This window comes from Magnolia sinica, chromosome 1 (assembly GCF_029962835.1).
Source record: "Magnolia sinica isolate HGM2019 chromosome 1, MsV1, whole genome shotgun sequence".
Lineage (NCBI taxonomy): Eukaryota > Viridiplantae > Streptophyta > Magnoliopsida > Magnoliales > Magnoliaceae > Magnolia > Magnolia sinica.
The window spans coordinates 10,032,954-10,048,041 of NC_080573.1; the positions used below are offsets into that span (position 1 = coordinate 10,032,954).

Below are 15,088 nucleotides of genomic sequence, written 5' to 3' on the forward strand. Positions count from 1 at the left end.
CATAGGATTCCATGATTTTTTTTTAAAAAAATTTCCGAGAGACTTCTAAGGGGTTTCGTAACGCTGGCCCACAATAACGATAATATCGGCCGATAGTATCGATATTACAAGCACTACACGTGTGATCATGTCACACATTTGGACATGTCAATGTGCCCACACATGTGATCACATCACACGTGTGACCATTCTAACAATGCTTAACCAACAAAGACACCAAATAATCTCCACATGATGTCATGAATACGCCACATCTGTGTTCCATCTAAATAGTTTAAGTGGATAGTGTATATTTTCTTATGATTGGCTGTGCAAAGCAAACTTGTTGGGCTAAAACCGAGTGATCTTTTAATGCAACTAGATTGAGGAAGAAACTAATTGCTCTAAAATCCAATGTACAAGATTGAAAGCCCGAATCACACAAGAAAAAAGATGCAATGACCGTGAGCAAGCTTAACGAGAGAACTTTCTCAAAGAAAATATCGTTCAATTGTGTCCTATTCCATAGGGCCTATGCCTTATTTATAATGAGTGTTTACAACATTTCCTCCTTGAGAAAATCTCTAGCATAATCAAAGAAATCTAAAAATAGAATCCCATGCCAGTCAAGATCTCTAAAATAAGAAATCCCTGAAATATGAAAACCTAATAATACTTGCTTCCTAACATAGAGATATTTTCTTAATATAAATGTATGAAAGAAAGGAAACTACAAAAAGGAAATTGGGCGTTTTCTTATGCAAACGTATGGGATGTGGCGCAATTGCATTAATTCCACCCGACTTAAAACTCGACTCCATTGTGTTAATGGCAATGTGCTCCTCATAGAGCTCCAAGTTGATGTGCATGTAATCATCTATTGAGATCCACGTGCTGTCAGATCTTGATCGACCCTTCCATTTGACGAGAAACTTCTGATACCTTCCTTGGCGTGTGGAAACCATTTGATCATCCAACATATCTTCAATGATTTCTTCGAACAAGCATGGTATATCGGGTATCTGGATGGCTTCTTCTTCTGGAATGGAGCTTGATGTAAGAGCTTGCTGGAAACCTCTCAAGTTCAAGCTACACCATAACCCTATCTCCTTCTTGAAGTTGTACAAAAACGTCATCGAACGTCTACATGACCCTTGTAATTTTCATTACTAAGGGTAATCTTTCGTCCAACTTTCTCATGTATCTCCTTAATACACTGTTCAAAAGCTTCAGCACATTGGCTTGATTGAGTCATAGCAGAAAATGAGACTAAATTGATAAGTTATCGAGGTCGCATACCATCACAATTTCGGAAGAAAAGAGTCTCATAGTGCGGCTACAAAATTGTAATAGGCAGACTTAGCTTGTGACATGCACTTGAGGGAACTTAGAAGTAGCACCAATATGTGATAAGATGAGGGAAAGTAGAATTAGATGGTTTGGTCATGTCCAATAGAGACTAAGAACAGGTTAGAAGTGGGTTGATGCAAGTTGAATACTCTAAAAGGGCAAGGGGAAGGCCAAAAGGACGTGGGTGGAGTTAGTAAGAAAAGACTTGATGACCTATGGTCTAGCTGAAGTTATGGCCCTTCATAGAGTGGAATGGCGGAAAAGGATTCATGTCGTCGAGACCCCAATTAGTTCGGATAACGCTTAGATGACGATGAAAAGGTGACAAAATTTATCAAAATCAGCTCATAAAAAGCTAACTTGACCTCACCTCAGGTCCATGATCTCTTATACCTCATCTTATTGCAGCTCTTTGGGGTTTCCTCATTAACTACCATCAATATTAAGTTTCCATTAATCAAATGATGGAAAAAACCACAATGCACTACTTTCTTATTCCCAAGCCCATTGACTGTGGATACCCTTTCTCTTTCTAAACCCACCAATGCAACATGTTATGACTCCTTATTTAAGTACAAAAACCATTAAACTTTGATTGACTGATGTCAATACCAAATCTTAGGATAGCCTTCTTACTGTCCAAGATGTTTATATGTTCCTCTTTTTCTTCTTTTTTTTGGAAAGATGACGATATTTATTAGAAAAGGCCAAAGATGGAAATCTAAGGCGGATTACAACAGCGAAGACCAATACAAAGGGGAAAGGTGACAGTCTGCAAAAGCCTCCAAACTTGAGGCCCAACTCATTACATCCGGCTTTGCACTTCTAAAGAACTCCGACACCGACTTCAATTACATCGATTATTCCTTCCCTTGATATAAATAGAAACATCGTTTATATGTTCCTTCCATGTGCCCCCACAAAATAGCTAATGGGAGCATCATACTCCATAACATCTTTCTACAATTCAAAAAAGGGCCTGAATCCTAAACGTTCAATTAGATGGGCAATCATCATGGGAAGAACCAAACACATGCCAAAGAGTTCATATGAAATTGCAAATTGATGTCGCCACTTCACAAATCACATAAAGGTGATCCACCGACTACTTTGCCCTCTTGACCAAGGTATCCCATATCGGTACTAGTTGGCGTAACAGTGCCCTCCGATACCAATACAGATACAGGGGTGTAACAGCGATACGAGAGCGTAACGGTGCAATTTTATTTTATTTTATTTTTGCCAAAAAAATATAAAAATATATGGATTAAACCCGGAATATTCTAAGCATTCCAAATATGCATTCATTTATAAATTGGAACATGTTTATGGTGGTGTAACGGTCCACTCTTTGGTGAGAAGTTGTATCGGACTGTCTGATGAATTTATGAACCAGATAACCTGAATTTGACTACAAAATTCATATATTTAATTTTCTAAATATCTAATTTATATACTTAACAATTTAATATCATTTCTCTCAATAGTTCTTTAAAAAAATGAAATTAAATTCAAGTAGATAGCGTTGCCAATTTGGGGCTAACTTGGAGGACCAATCCATGCCCCAAATCAGCCTCAAATTCATGCAATTTATTAGCATTATCCCACTTATGAATTGGTGGACATTTATTGGATAATGAATCATGTAAAAAATCAAAAGGCCCTATTTTAAAAAATAAGCGTCCACAAATTAACAATTAAAACTATTCAAACAATTTGATTTTGGCATTGTGAGTTAGCAACTACAGTCCATAATTTAATTGGGAAATTTTAAGTTAATACATGTCTCATGTACAATTTTTTAAGGGTCCGAATTAGGCGGGACTCGGATTGTGAAGTGTAGCACATGAGTGGCAAAGTTTTTTGGGCCCCACCCGTGATGAATGTGTTATATCCAGTGCTCGAAATATCGATACCATCGGCCGATATTATCGTTATCGCACCACTGCGAGACGATACACTCGCGATAACCCCTGGAAGATACAAAAAAATCCAAAATCCAGATATCGGCCGATATATCATCAATATCGCACCAAAAAACCCAAATATCTGCCGATATATCGTCGATATTGCACCAAAAAACCCAAAAATTTGAATTAGATTTTTAAAAAAAGAGAAATCGGAGAGTACCTGGCTGTAGCGATGATCGGAAGTGGGCCATTCGACAGGTAAGTATGATTTTCTTGCCATTTTCTTCTCTTTCTCGGAGATTCCGGCAAGGAATCAGGCCGGATCGACGAACCGTTCCTTTCGGAACGAGATTTGAGGGGTTGCGTGCGTGAAAGACGGATCAGACAGCATGGATTGGAAATAAAAATAGAGAGGGAAAGTGAAAGAGGGGCGCGGATGGGGAAATCAGAGAAACAATTAGAGGAACGGACGAGTCCATACGATGCCTTTTTTATTTTCGCTGGCCGGAAACTTTAGTTTTCAAAAAGCGACTCATTAGGGTTCAAAAGCTGCTATTTTGACCAAAATACCCCTTGACTGTTAGGGTAAGCAGCTGTAGAAGGAGGGGTATTTTGGTCTCAGTAAACTCACTTGGGCCCACCTTTAATGTATGTGGTCCATCCATGCCGTCCATCGGTTTTTCCATATTATTTTAACGGTTGAGCCCAAAATTTAATCATAACCAAAGATCAAGTGGACCATACCATAGGAAATAGTTGGAATAATGATTTCCACCGTTGAAATCTTTTTAGGGCCCACAATCATGTTTACATGCCATCCATACCGTTAATAACGTCATTCTTACTGGGATGAACTGAAAACACAAATATTAGCATGATTCAAAACTTCTGATGGCCCACGAAGATTTCAACTGTGGACGTTCAATTATCCCGTTTTCGGCCTACTTGAGTATTGGATACGGTTCATTTTTGGCCTCATATCCTAAAATGCACTCACAAAACGGATGGACGGAGAGGATTTCTCACAAACATCACAGTGGACCCCACCTGGGTTCCCAACGCAGGAACTTCTTGCAAAAGGCTTTCGCAGGAAATCCGCATCCGAAACGGATTGGTACTCCCATGGGCACCAGCCAATGGCTGGTGGTTGGTGCTCTGTGGGCCCCACCATGATGTATGTGTTTCATCCTTTCCGTCCACCTATTTTTATAGATCATTTTATGTTATGAGAGAAAAAATGAGGTATATCGAAATATAATCTAGACCACATTACAGAAATAGTGTTGAATGAACGCTGACCATTAAAAATGTTTTGGGAGCCATAAAAGCTTTGGATTAAGCTGATATTTATTTTTTCCCTTCATCTAGGTCTTTATGATCCAATCAACAGATTAGATGTCAAATAAACAGTGCAGTGGGCTTTAGGAGGATTTAAATGGTGGATATCCAATCATTATTGTTTTCCTGTGGTGTGGTCCCCCTGAGATTCATATCCCTATAATTATTTTTATTAAATCCTAAAATGATCCGTAAAAATGGATGAACGGATTGGATGAAACAAATACATTATGTTGGGGCCCACATAGCACCGACCGTGGCTCCTGCATAGGACACGAATTAGATACTGACATGTTGCGTAGCCAGACTAGCTACTGAATTGACGTCACCAAGTTCTGTGGAGCCCACCATGATGTATGTGTTGTATCTACACCGTCCATCCATTTGGCAAGATAATTTTAAGGCATGAGATGATTACGAGCCACCGCGCAACTCTATGTGGGTCTAGACCACAACTAGTCCCCATCATTGATATGTATATTTCTCAAATTTTACTTCTTCAGTTCTTCTTTTGCTTTTCAATGAATTGGTTGTGTTTTCATACATGACTATGATATATTTATAAATATCATGCATCCAATTTAAATATAGCTGCATTAGTTCAGTTAAACATCGCATAGCTTAGGACCCTGTACAAAGGAAACTTATTATGTGCATATTTTTTTTGAGACGTTATGATTTAAAAGTGTGTATTAAGGGCTTTTTTAACAATCCCCAAAGTTTCATTAAAAAATTCAACCATTTTCTCAATGTTTCCCCATGTTTCCCAAAAAGTGCGATAAACTATGCGATACAAACGATATATCCCGTGCGATAACCGATACGTATCTGTATCCCAAGGGTGTGATACATAGTGCGATACCGATATTTCGAACACTGGTTATATCCACACCGTCTATCCATTTTGCCAAATAATTTTAGGGCATGAGCCCAAAAATGAGGCAGATCCAAAGCTCAGGTGGACCGCACCATAAGAAACAACAATAATTAAACGTCCACCATTAAAAATGTATTGGGGGCTACAAAAGTCTTAGATCAAGCTGACATGTGTGTTTTCCCTTCATCCACATCAGTGTGACCCAATTAACAGGTTATATGGAAAATAAACATTACAGTGGACCCTAAGAAATTTTGAAATTTTTAATGGTGAGCATTCTATAACCAATGTTTCCTATGGAGTGGTCCACCTGAGATTTGGATCTTACTAATTTTTTGGATCATGACCTAAAATGATGTGGCAAAATGGATGGACGGCATGGATAACATACACACATCATGGTGGTGCCCACGTGGCACGTGAAGCGATACTAGCGTACCATGTAACTTGTACTACACCTATATAGCTGCTGTATTGACGTCAGCAAGTCCTTTGGGTTTGATAATGAGGTATGTGTTATATCCAAACCGTCCATTCATTTGACGAGATCATCTTAAGGCTTGACACGAAAAATAATACAGATCTAATTATCAAGTGGACCACGCTGCAAAAAGCAGTGGGGGATTGAATGTCTACCATTTAAACCCTTTTTGGGATCATAGAAGTTTTGGATCAATATAGAATTTGTTTTTCCTCTTCATTAGGTCTTTTTGACCTTATGAACGGATTGGATGGAAAATAAACGTTATGGTGGGCCCTACGAATTGTTTAATGGTGAAGATCATTATCTTCGCTACTATTTTTGGTGTGGTCTAGACGATCTTAGGATATAATTCGTTTTTTGGGTAATGCTCTGAAATGATCTCTAAAAATAGATGAACGGTGTAGATATAATAAATACATCACGGTGGAGCCCAGGTAACTTTGATCTCCTTTGAACCATTTGTGCAACTCGGAGCTCGAGGAGTGTCAGCGCTCGTCTTAGCATGACACATACCTACAGCAACTATATAGCTGGTGTGTGGTACACCAGCCAATCCGCTTCCGATTTCTTTTTCCGATACCAGAGAGGGAAACCGAAAAGAAAAAGAGGGAAAGAAGAGGGAGAGGGGGGGGGGGGGCTGAAGAAGAAGAAGAAGAAGGCCCGCAAGGCCGTAGCCGCAGCAATCCGAGAAGAAGAAGAAAAGAAAGAAAAAAAGAAAAAGAAAAGGTATGTTTTTTTATTCCCCTCTTTTTTTCCCTTTTATTTTTTTTCTTTAGGCCCGTAACAGCTGTTAAGGGGGCCGCAACGGCCGTTATGGCCCGTAACGGTCACAGAATCGGGGGGTACCCGTTTCGACCCTGTATCACGTAACGATGTCGGCTGTTACCGTTACGTATCAGCCGATACAGCCGTATCGTAATGGATACGGGACACCCTACTCTTGATACATAGAGCCTATCTTAGAAAGTGCAGGGTTCTTGCTTTTTAAAGGATCCAAAGATAGGATGTTGAAAACCATAGCTAACAAGCAAAAGCCCCACTCCAGACAACACGAACATAGTTCAAACTTTAGTATAAGGGGAATAGTGAATACACATTGATCGTTAGAGATGGTCTGAAGAAAAGCTTTGGACGAGAATGTACTATGACTGCAATGGGCCCAAATTCTTTCATCCATATTATGCAACAAGATTCCCACATCATCAGAAATTATCTCCAAATCCCACATCATCCCACTAAAGTAAACATTCAATACTAATTTCCTGAATCAAATGACTCGAAACCATGGCTTCAACACAATAAAAAATATCTACCCAATACAATTATTGTATATAAACTATCTACACATCTGATTCACGACAACACCGTCAAAATCTCACCATGTGCATGCCAGAATTTGTGTAGAAATCAAACAACTATCATGCAATAATTTCAAATTTGAATAAAGTGATAGACCAGGGAGTGAGAATGCTACAACTTTTGTGAGTGTAACAATGCCAACAGCCATATGTAGGGCCATCAACGGGCCAGGCCTAGGGCTGGCTTGGGCTGGATTCTGAACTGTTCGGGCCAGGCCTATTCAAAATTTTGATTTTGGTTGGCCCGAGCCCGGCTCATTGACAGCCCTAGCAGTATGCATGCCTTGCATGTACATCAATCCAGATCAAGGTTTAAAGTATCGTCTGAAACTGGTACATACCGCCTAGCATCGTTCATGAACAATACAAGTGTATATGCCCGATACAATCAAATACCAGTGTTTTAAATAACTACGCTACGTAGCGTAACTTAGCCTTAACACTAAGTAGGTGATGAAAATAGCTTAAGTCACGTGTAGCCTACGCTACATGATTAATTTGCATAAGCTACGCGCCATATAGACTACGCTATGCGCATGCTACGTAGCGTTGTTACATTTTTCTATTTTTGATCAAAATTAGTTAATCTTTTCAATGCTTTTAGTAAAATAATATAAGTAATAGTATTAAATCAGTTTTGTTGCTCCTTCTTTACCTTTTTATTTAATCATTGCCTTTCCTATTACATCAGGTTGCACTTGGTTGCACCAAATATCATGAAATTTTGTTTAATTTCATTATTAATTAGTCTACTTTGATGCAAAAATCATGAAATTGTTACAACCAAGCATAACCTTAATTACAAATCTAGAAGTATTTTGTAGCTTACACTACACGCCTCACTCTTCAGAGGGATGAGCGCTATGCTACATGCTATTCGCTATTTAAAACGCTGTCAGATACAATGCGATACAGGGCAATACGACCACATATCAGTGTTGAATGATGCAATATGCCAAAAACAATTTTCAACCATTATCTAGATCATCCAAATTAATGTGGAATGGCAGATTAGGCTAACAGGATTCGTGTAGCCAACCCCCATTAGTTAGGATAAGGCTTAGATGATGATAATGACCACAAACCAAAAAATCGCAACGGTCCAATGGTCTCAACAATCTGATTTCACCCTTTTTAATTTGGACAGCTTACTATTTCCTTCCTTTTCATCTGTCCATTCGATGGACACAGATCGGACAGCAAGGACTGCTCAATCAGTGTGCAGCATTCACATTGTGCTGCATGACAGTGGAGCCAACGACTTGGAGGGTGTGGATCGACATATGTCATGCCACGTGTATTCTGGATGTGTCGATTACACTTCGTTATAGTGTAGCAAAATCACACTGTAGTATTCCCCCAAATCTGGGAGATAATCAGAACAATCAAGAAGATGAAACCACGAAACTGAAATGAAAATGTATCAAATCTACTCATGAAAAGAAACACTTCTACATATGAAACGAAATCAGAATTCCTTTTTCCCTATTTTGGATTTGATGAAAACAAATGTGTGATTTTTTCATATGGAGTGAAAATGGAAGGCAGGAATCGAGAGGTGGATGAGACAGGATCTGACCTGTAAAAGTCGACGGACTTGATCTTGCTGGAGGAGATCATGGTTGCAGAGACCAGAGAGAGACGGACAGGGAGAGAGATCCGTCTGCTGTCAGCGGAAGCAAGGGAACTGAGATCTCGGAATGTAATTTACTCTTGATATTACCCTGTTAGTTTACCACCGTTACGAAAATTGGGGCGACTATCCTCGACTCGGATCTTGGTACTTACTAGTCGGTGTCGTGGGCTGCCGTCCGTCCATTTTTCAAGAACATTTCAGTGCACAATGAACAAAAGTGATGCAGATCCAAATTTCAAGTGGATCACATTACAGAAAACAGTGGTGATTAAATGCCCGCGGTTAAAAACTTTGGACGCGGATTGCCTCCTACCCCCGCCTGTCTCTAACCCCGAACGGTCGGTTCTGCGGGCGGGCCCATCGTGATTTATCTGTACATCCAAGCCGTCCATTCCTTTTCTCGGATCATTTTAAGGCATCAGCACAAAAATGAGACATATCCAACGCTTAAATGGACCACACCATAGATCACTTTTGCATTTAAGGCAGCTGGCCTTTAATGCTATATGCATTTATAACTTAAAATGATACGAGAAAAGGGATGATACGTTTGGATGTAAAGATACATCAGTGTAATGTTTATTTCTCATCCAACTTATTTATTACATCCAACCGAAGGGAAAACACAAAAACACTCTTATGACCCACAAAAAGTTTTTAATAACAATTTATCACTCTTTCTTGTGATATGGTCCACCTTCATTTTTGGGCTCATACTATAAAATGAGCTGGGATTACGGATAGACGGTGGATATAGAATGTATACAGAGAGGTGGTACCGTCCACATCGCTTGTTTCGGGTCAGAGCGGAGTCGCGCCCGAAGAATTCTTAGGGCCTGTTTGGGAGCGTGGATTTGGAACCCCTTGGATTCGCAACCCCTAGGATTGGAAACCCCCTGGATTGGCAATCCTCTCGGTGTGTTTGGCACCCTGGAGTGTGAATCAACTTTAATTCAAAAATACCTATACATGGTATATTTACAGGGGTTTGAATTTAATTACTAAATCAACTTTAATATCCCCAATTAATGAGATATATAATTTTTGACACTATGGTTGTGATAAGCCCGCTAAAATATATGTTTTGCCTAAAAATGATGAAATTCCAAGTCTCAAATGGACCGCAAGCACAACATCATGTCTGAGTGACTAACCAATGATAATTAATCGTTGATTAGTATAGACAATGTTTGGACGGTGATGGACAATATTTGGACAGTGCTGATCTATATGAACAATGTTTGGACGGTGCTGATCATCGTTAGTGGGCCATGTGCCTAGTAGAATGATAGTATACAGTGACATACATTTATCCTTGCAACTATTGAAATGATTTTAGGTGTAATCCAAGCTCTCACCTTGGATTACAAACCCCCTCAAAGAGAGGATTGGGAACCCCTTGGATTGGCAATCCCCAGTTGCTTTATGCTGCCAAACGACAAGGGGATTTGAAACCCCCTCCAATCCCCTCCAATCCAAGGTGCCAAACGACCCCTTATCTTCACGGAGACGCTGAAGTCTCACCATACAAGAGGACGCGGATTGCGTGGTGTGGCACACGGCCCCGACACTGTTTACGTGACCAAGTTCTGTGGGCCACCATGAGGTATGTGTCATAATCGCACCATGCATCCATCTTTCAAGATCATTTTAGGGCATGGGACAAAAACTGAGGCGATCCAAAGGTTAAGTAGAACACACCATAGAAAGGAGTGGAGATTGAATGCTTACCGTTGAAATTTTCCCAAGGACTTTGTAACAAGTTCATATCCGTCTTTTCCTCTCATCCAGGCCTGTATTACCGTGGGATGGTAAACAAACATCATGATAAGCCGCGGGAAGGTTTCAGGCGTCATTGTCCCCGATACTTTCTTTTTCTTTTTTTTTTTTGTAGTGTGGTCCACTTGAGCTTAGGATGTATCTCATTTTTAAAGCATTTCTTAAAATGATTTATCAGAATGGATGTACGGTGTGGATATAAGATATATATCATGGTAGGGCCCACAGATTTTGGTGACGTCACCACACCATTAAGGTCCGTTACCCTTCCAGGGACATTGAACCTGTACAACTGGTCAACTTTTTATAGCCATCACACGCGCAGCCATTTATTCAGGACTCGGATGGAAATTTTGCCACGATTCTTAAACAGGGGCCTATCGCCTACTTAATGAACGGACGGGATCTCGTGTAAAAGTGCCACTCTAGCGCACGTGCGCGAGTGGTATTCCGATCTTGTGTACGTGTGCCACTCTATCGAGGCTCCCTACCGTACACGTGGCATGTACCTAAGATCCGAACATTCCAAACAGTGGGACCCACTGTAGATGGATCATAAACCAAAACTTAAATTGGAAATATGATTATAACTATTCGACTGATGGGAAACTAATGGACTGTTAAAGATAAAAGCGCTAGACGGTCCAAATTTGATAAAATAAATTTCCATTAATCAGATGCCGGGTTTGTCTCTGATTTTATGTGAAATATGAATCGATAGTGGGTCCACTATTTTGGATGTATGGATATGATGCATTCCACGTGTCCTTTTGGGACCCTCATCTGTATGCCAGCGACAGTGCAGTTTAGTGCGCTCTATCAAAAGCCGGTTTTTATTGAAAAGTGCCGTTCGAAGCGCGCAGCTCAAAAGCCCATCCGTACGCCGCTACGGTGGATCCGTAAACTGTGGGCCCATATTGATTTATATTTTTATATCCACCCTGTCAATTTATTTTTACATATCATTTTAGTGAACGAAACAAAAAATGAAGTAGATCCAAGTCTCAGTGGACCACACGATAGGAAACAGTGGTGATTGAACGCAGACCGTTAAAAAATTCCTACAATCCACCATAAAGTTTATTTTCCATACAACCTTTTGATAAGGTCACACGGGCCTAGTTGAAGGGAAAACACAAGTGTCAGCTTGATCCAAAACTTTCGTGGCCCCAAGAAGTTTTTAATGGTAGGCGTTCAATCACCATTGTTTCCTGTAATGTGGTCCACCTGATATTTATATCTACTTCGTTTTCAAATAAAGTTAAAAAATGTGCTGAAGAAGAAAAGGATGGACGGAATGGATTTAAAATATACGCATCAAACTGGGCCCCACAGTCCCAAAACATAGAGCTGGGTGCCTTCCCGGATCCACAGAAGCCGCGTTCCAGGAACACTGTCCGTGGGACCCACTTGATAAATGACATCAACATCCTACATGTATGCCACTTTGTCATGCATGGGCCGCTTTTGTTTAGCCAGCTGATCCTCAGGGAGGCGGATTTCCTGCAAAGCCTTTCCACGGAATTCTCGCGCATGGAAGCTAGGTGGGGCCCACTGCTGATGTTTACGAGAAATCAACTTCGTCCATCCGTTCTTCTAGATCATTTTAGGAGATGGTAAAAAAATGAGAGATATCCAAAATACAAGTGGGCCACACTACAGGAAACAGTGAGAATTGAACATCCGCCATTGAAACAGTAGGTATTTCACTACCTACTGTTTCCAGAACAGATGTAATGGTCGATTTCTCCCTAACATCACAGTGGGCCCTACCTAGCTTCCCTCACAGGAAATCTGTGCATCCGATGGTTGGCTGTAAATGGGGCTTCAATGGGTCGATCTGGTCCGTTGGGCCTCTTTAGATTGGACTTGGGATGAAATACTAGGCCTGAAGCTGGACCCGAGACTAAAATTTAAAGCCGTTCATTAATTGGGCGGGCTTGGCCTATGTCTAAGAACCCGTTATCCTGCGAGAACCCAGCCTAGCCAATCCAATGTTTCAAGGGCACTTTGTTAATACCATGCCTAATGAACGGCCTAGATCTTGCACAAAAGAGGGTAGCATTGGCCGAGCTTGGATTCAGGCCGGATTCAGACCCGAAACATGCAAATCATCCTTTGCCGCGCTCGGGCCAGTTCGTGTTGGCCCATCACATGCCCAGGCTGAGCGTAGTTCTTACTTTTGTGGGCTTGGCTTGACCAGACGTTGCAAGGCCCGAACCTGGCCCATTGACAGATAGCATTGTTCTTTCTAAGTTTGCAAGATCCAGTTGTTAATACCCGATCTTAACCATCTAAACCTTGGTGGGCGGTGGGCCCACATGCACATGGAGAAGATCAGAGCAGCCCATCATGCACCGTTGATCGGCCATTCAAGGTGATCTTTCAGTGAAATATGCCTCCAAAAGTGCCTGAGGTGGGCCATCATCACGCGAGCCCCACCATGTGTTGTGTTTTTACCCAATATTGGTTTGTCTACTCATTGGTGGGCCACGTGAGTTTATAAGTAAGATCGGGATCGTCCACGGAAAAGTCTGAAAATGGTATCTGTGAACGGACGAAGAAGTCCCATTTGGGCCTCGGGCCTAGTAAAATCAAAAGTTTGAATAGGCGTGGCCGTTGACAGCCATAGTCCCTTTGACAGATAAACATCCATTTCCAACTTTTCGTGGCTTTTCCAGGGACCAGTGTATTCCATTTCCACACTTTACTTTTTAAGAATTCCAGACAAGCCATGATCAAGTCCCCTTTTCCGTGGGGGCCACTATCATATGAGTGACATCGGACTCTATCCATCATATTCACCATCTTATATCAGTGTTGGGATCCATGAAAGCACGCACAAATAAATCAATCTAAGTATTCCAATCGTACAATCAAGTTTAAACACAAACAAATTAAATTTTATGTGAGAAAATCTTTGCGGAAAAATACCATGGCACAAGGTAATGTACCATGATAGCAGAAAATTACATGAGATAGAAATAACCGATTCAAACAGGCATCTAATCTTCCTTACAAGCCAAGCTATGCCATTAAAACCCTTAGGAACGAATTTAGAAAATCTAAAACACCTCCCTTGATACCCATATCTCAATTACACCCACTATATATAAGATAACGTAACATCACAACCGGAATAGAAAACAAATCATGCACTCTCACAATTCTGCATGTGCGCTCGATGACACTTTCGATGGAACTTTAATGGTATCGATGATCTATCGATGGCATCAAATACATTCGATGACATCGAGAAAACACTAAAACATTCCAGCAATAAAATATAAATTTTCTGAATTTTTCCGATAGCATCAAATATTTGTCAATGGCATCAATAGACTTCTGCTATCTACAGATTTGAGACATCAACAACAACTAGGACATGAGCCCAAAATAATCTCAATCCAAAACTCAAAGTGGCTACACCACATGGAACAGTGGAGATTGTGATAGGCATGCATGGGTGGTCCACATGATAAAAGGACAGGCAGATTTTGGGAAAGGAACATTGGTCGAAGTGCCTAGATTTCACCTATGGCAGATGGGCTAAGTAGCTACCATTGGTAGGGAGGTTTGCATGAATACATGCCTTTGACGCTGGGTAATCTTACAATAATCCAAACCATTTATATGAAAAATCTCACTTGGATTGGTGGATGGAAAACAAATAAAAGAGATTCAATGAAAGCTTGCACTTTTCCTGTCCAATGTATTACGATCTAGGCAATTTATTTTGAAGGTTCGGGTAAAATAAGCTATGTTACATTAATTAAGCTAATTAAAAACTAAATACATTTTTTGAGAGGACTTTGATAGCTAGATAGGAATTGAATAATTCTTGTTGATGTAAAAATCTGTAGCATCCTCCACCGAACCTTCGGTGCTCGGAGCAAACCCTGATTTTGCACAAAGGAGCAAACAAAGGAGACCCTGGCTCAAGCAGGGGACCCTCTGATGCCTAAGTCAGGCTAAGGAAACAGGGTCTAAGTAGAGTAGGGTAGGAGTGAGGGTGCGAGAGATTGCGTACCTTCTACCGTAGAAATGACCCATATTTGTACGTGAGGGTCGTAGTGAACGTGTCCGACAATCTTGGCACGGCCATAGCCATCACACGAGGATTACGTTAGCACGATAGTTGGCAGTTACCCAGAGATCGTGCGCTAGGCATAACTCTAGTCGTGCGTTACTGAAGTGACTCATTAAATGATGTCGTTGATCAGGCTCCCATCTGAACCGACCTCCTAGCTCGGATCCCACTTGGTGACCCGAGACGAGCCCACGGGTGAGACTATGTTCAAGTAGAGGATCAGGTCGGTTAAGCGCGGAGTACGATCCGGCTCGGATGTGAAGGACGGGTCAGCTCGGACGTATTAT

General features: G+C 40.9%; 1 protein-coding gene across 1 annotated transcript in view; it reads right to left on the reverse strand.

Moving 5' to 3' along the window:
• The window catches only part of LOC131239245 (protein disulfide isomerase-like 5-4), a 72,302-nt gene extending 63,247 nt beyond the window's left edge, over window positions 1-9,055 (reverse strand). The window contains exon 1 of the mRNA XM_058236855.1: window positions 8,876-9,055. Coding sequence (XP_058092838.1) covers window positions 8,876-8,916 — 41 coding nt within the window. The 5' untranslated portion in view covers window positions 8,917-9,055. The remainder of the gene's footprint in view (window positions 1-8,875) is intronic.
• Window positions 9,056-15,088: the final 6,033 nt, after the last annotated feature.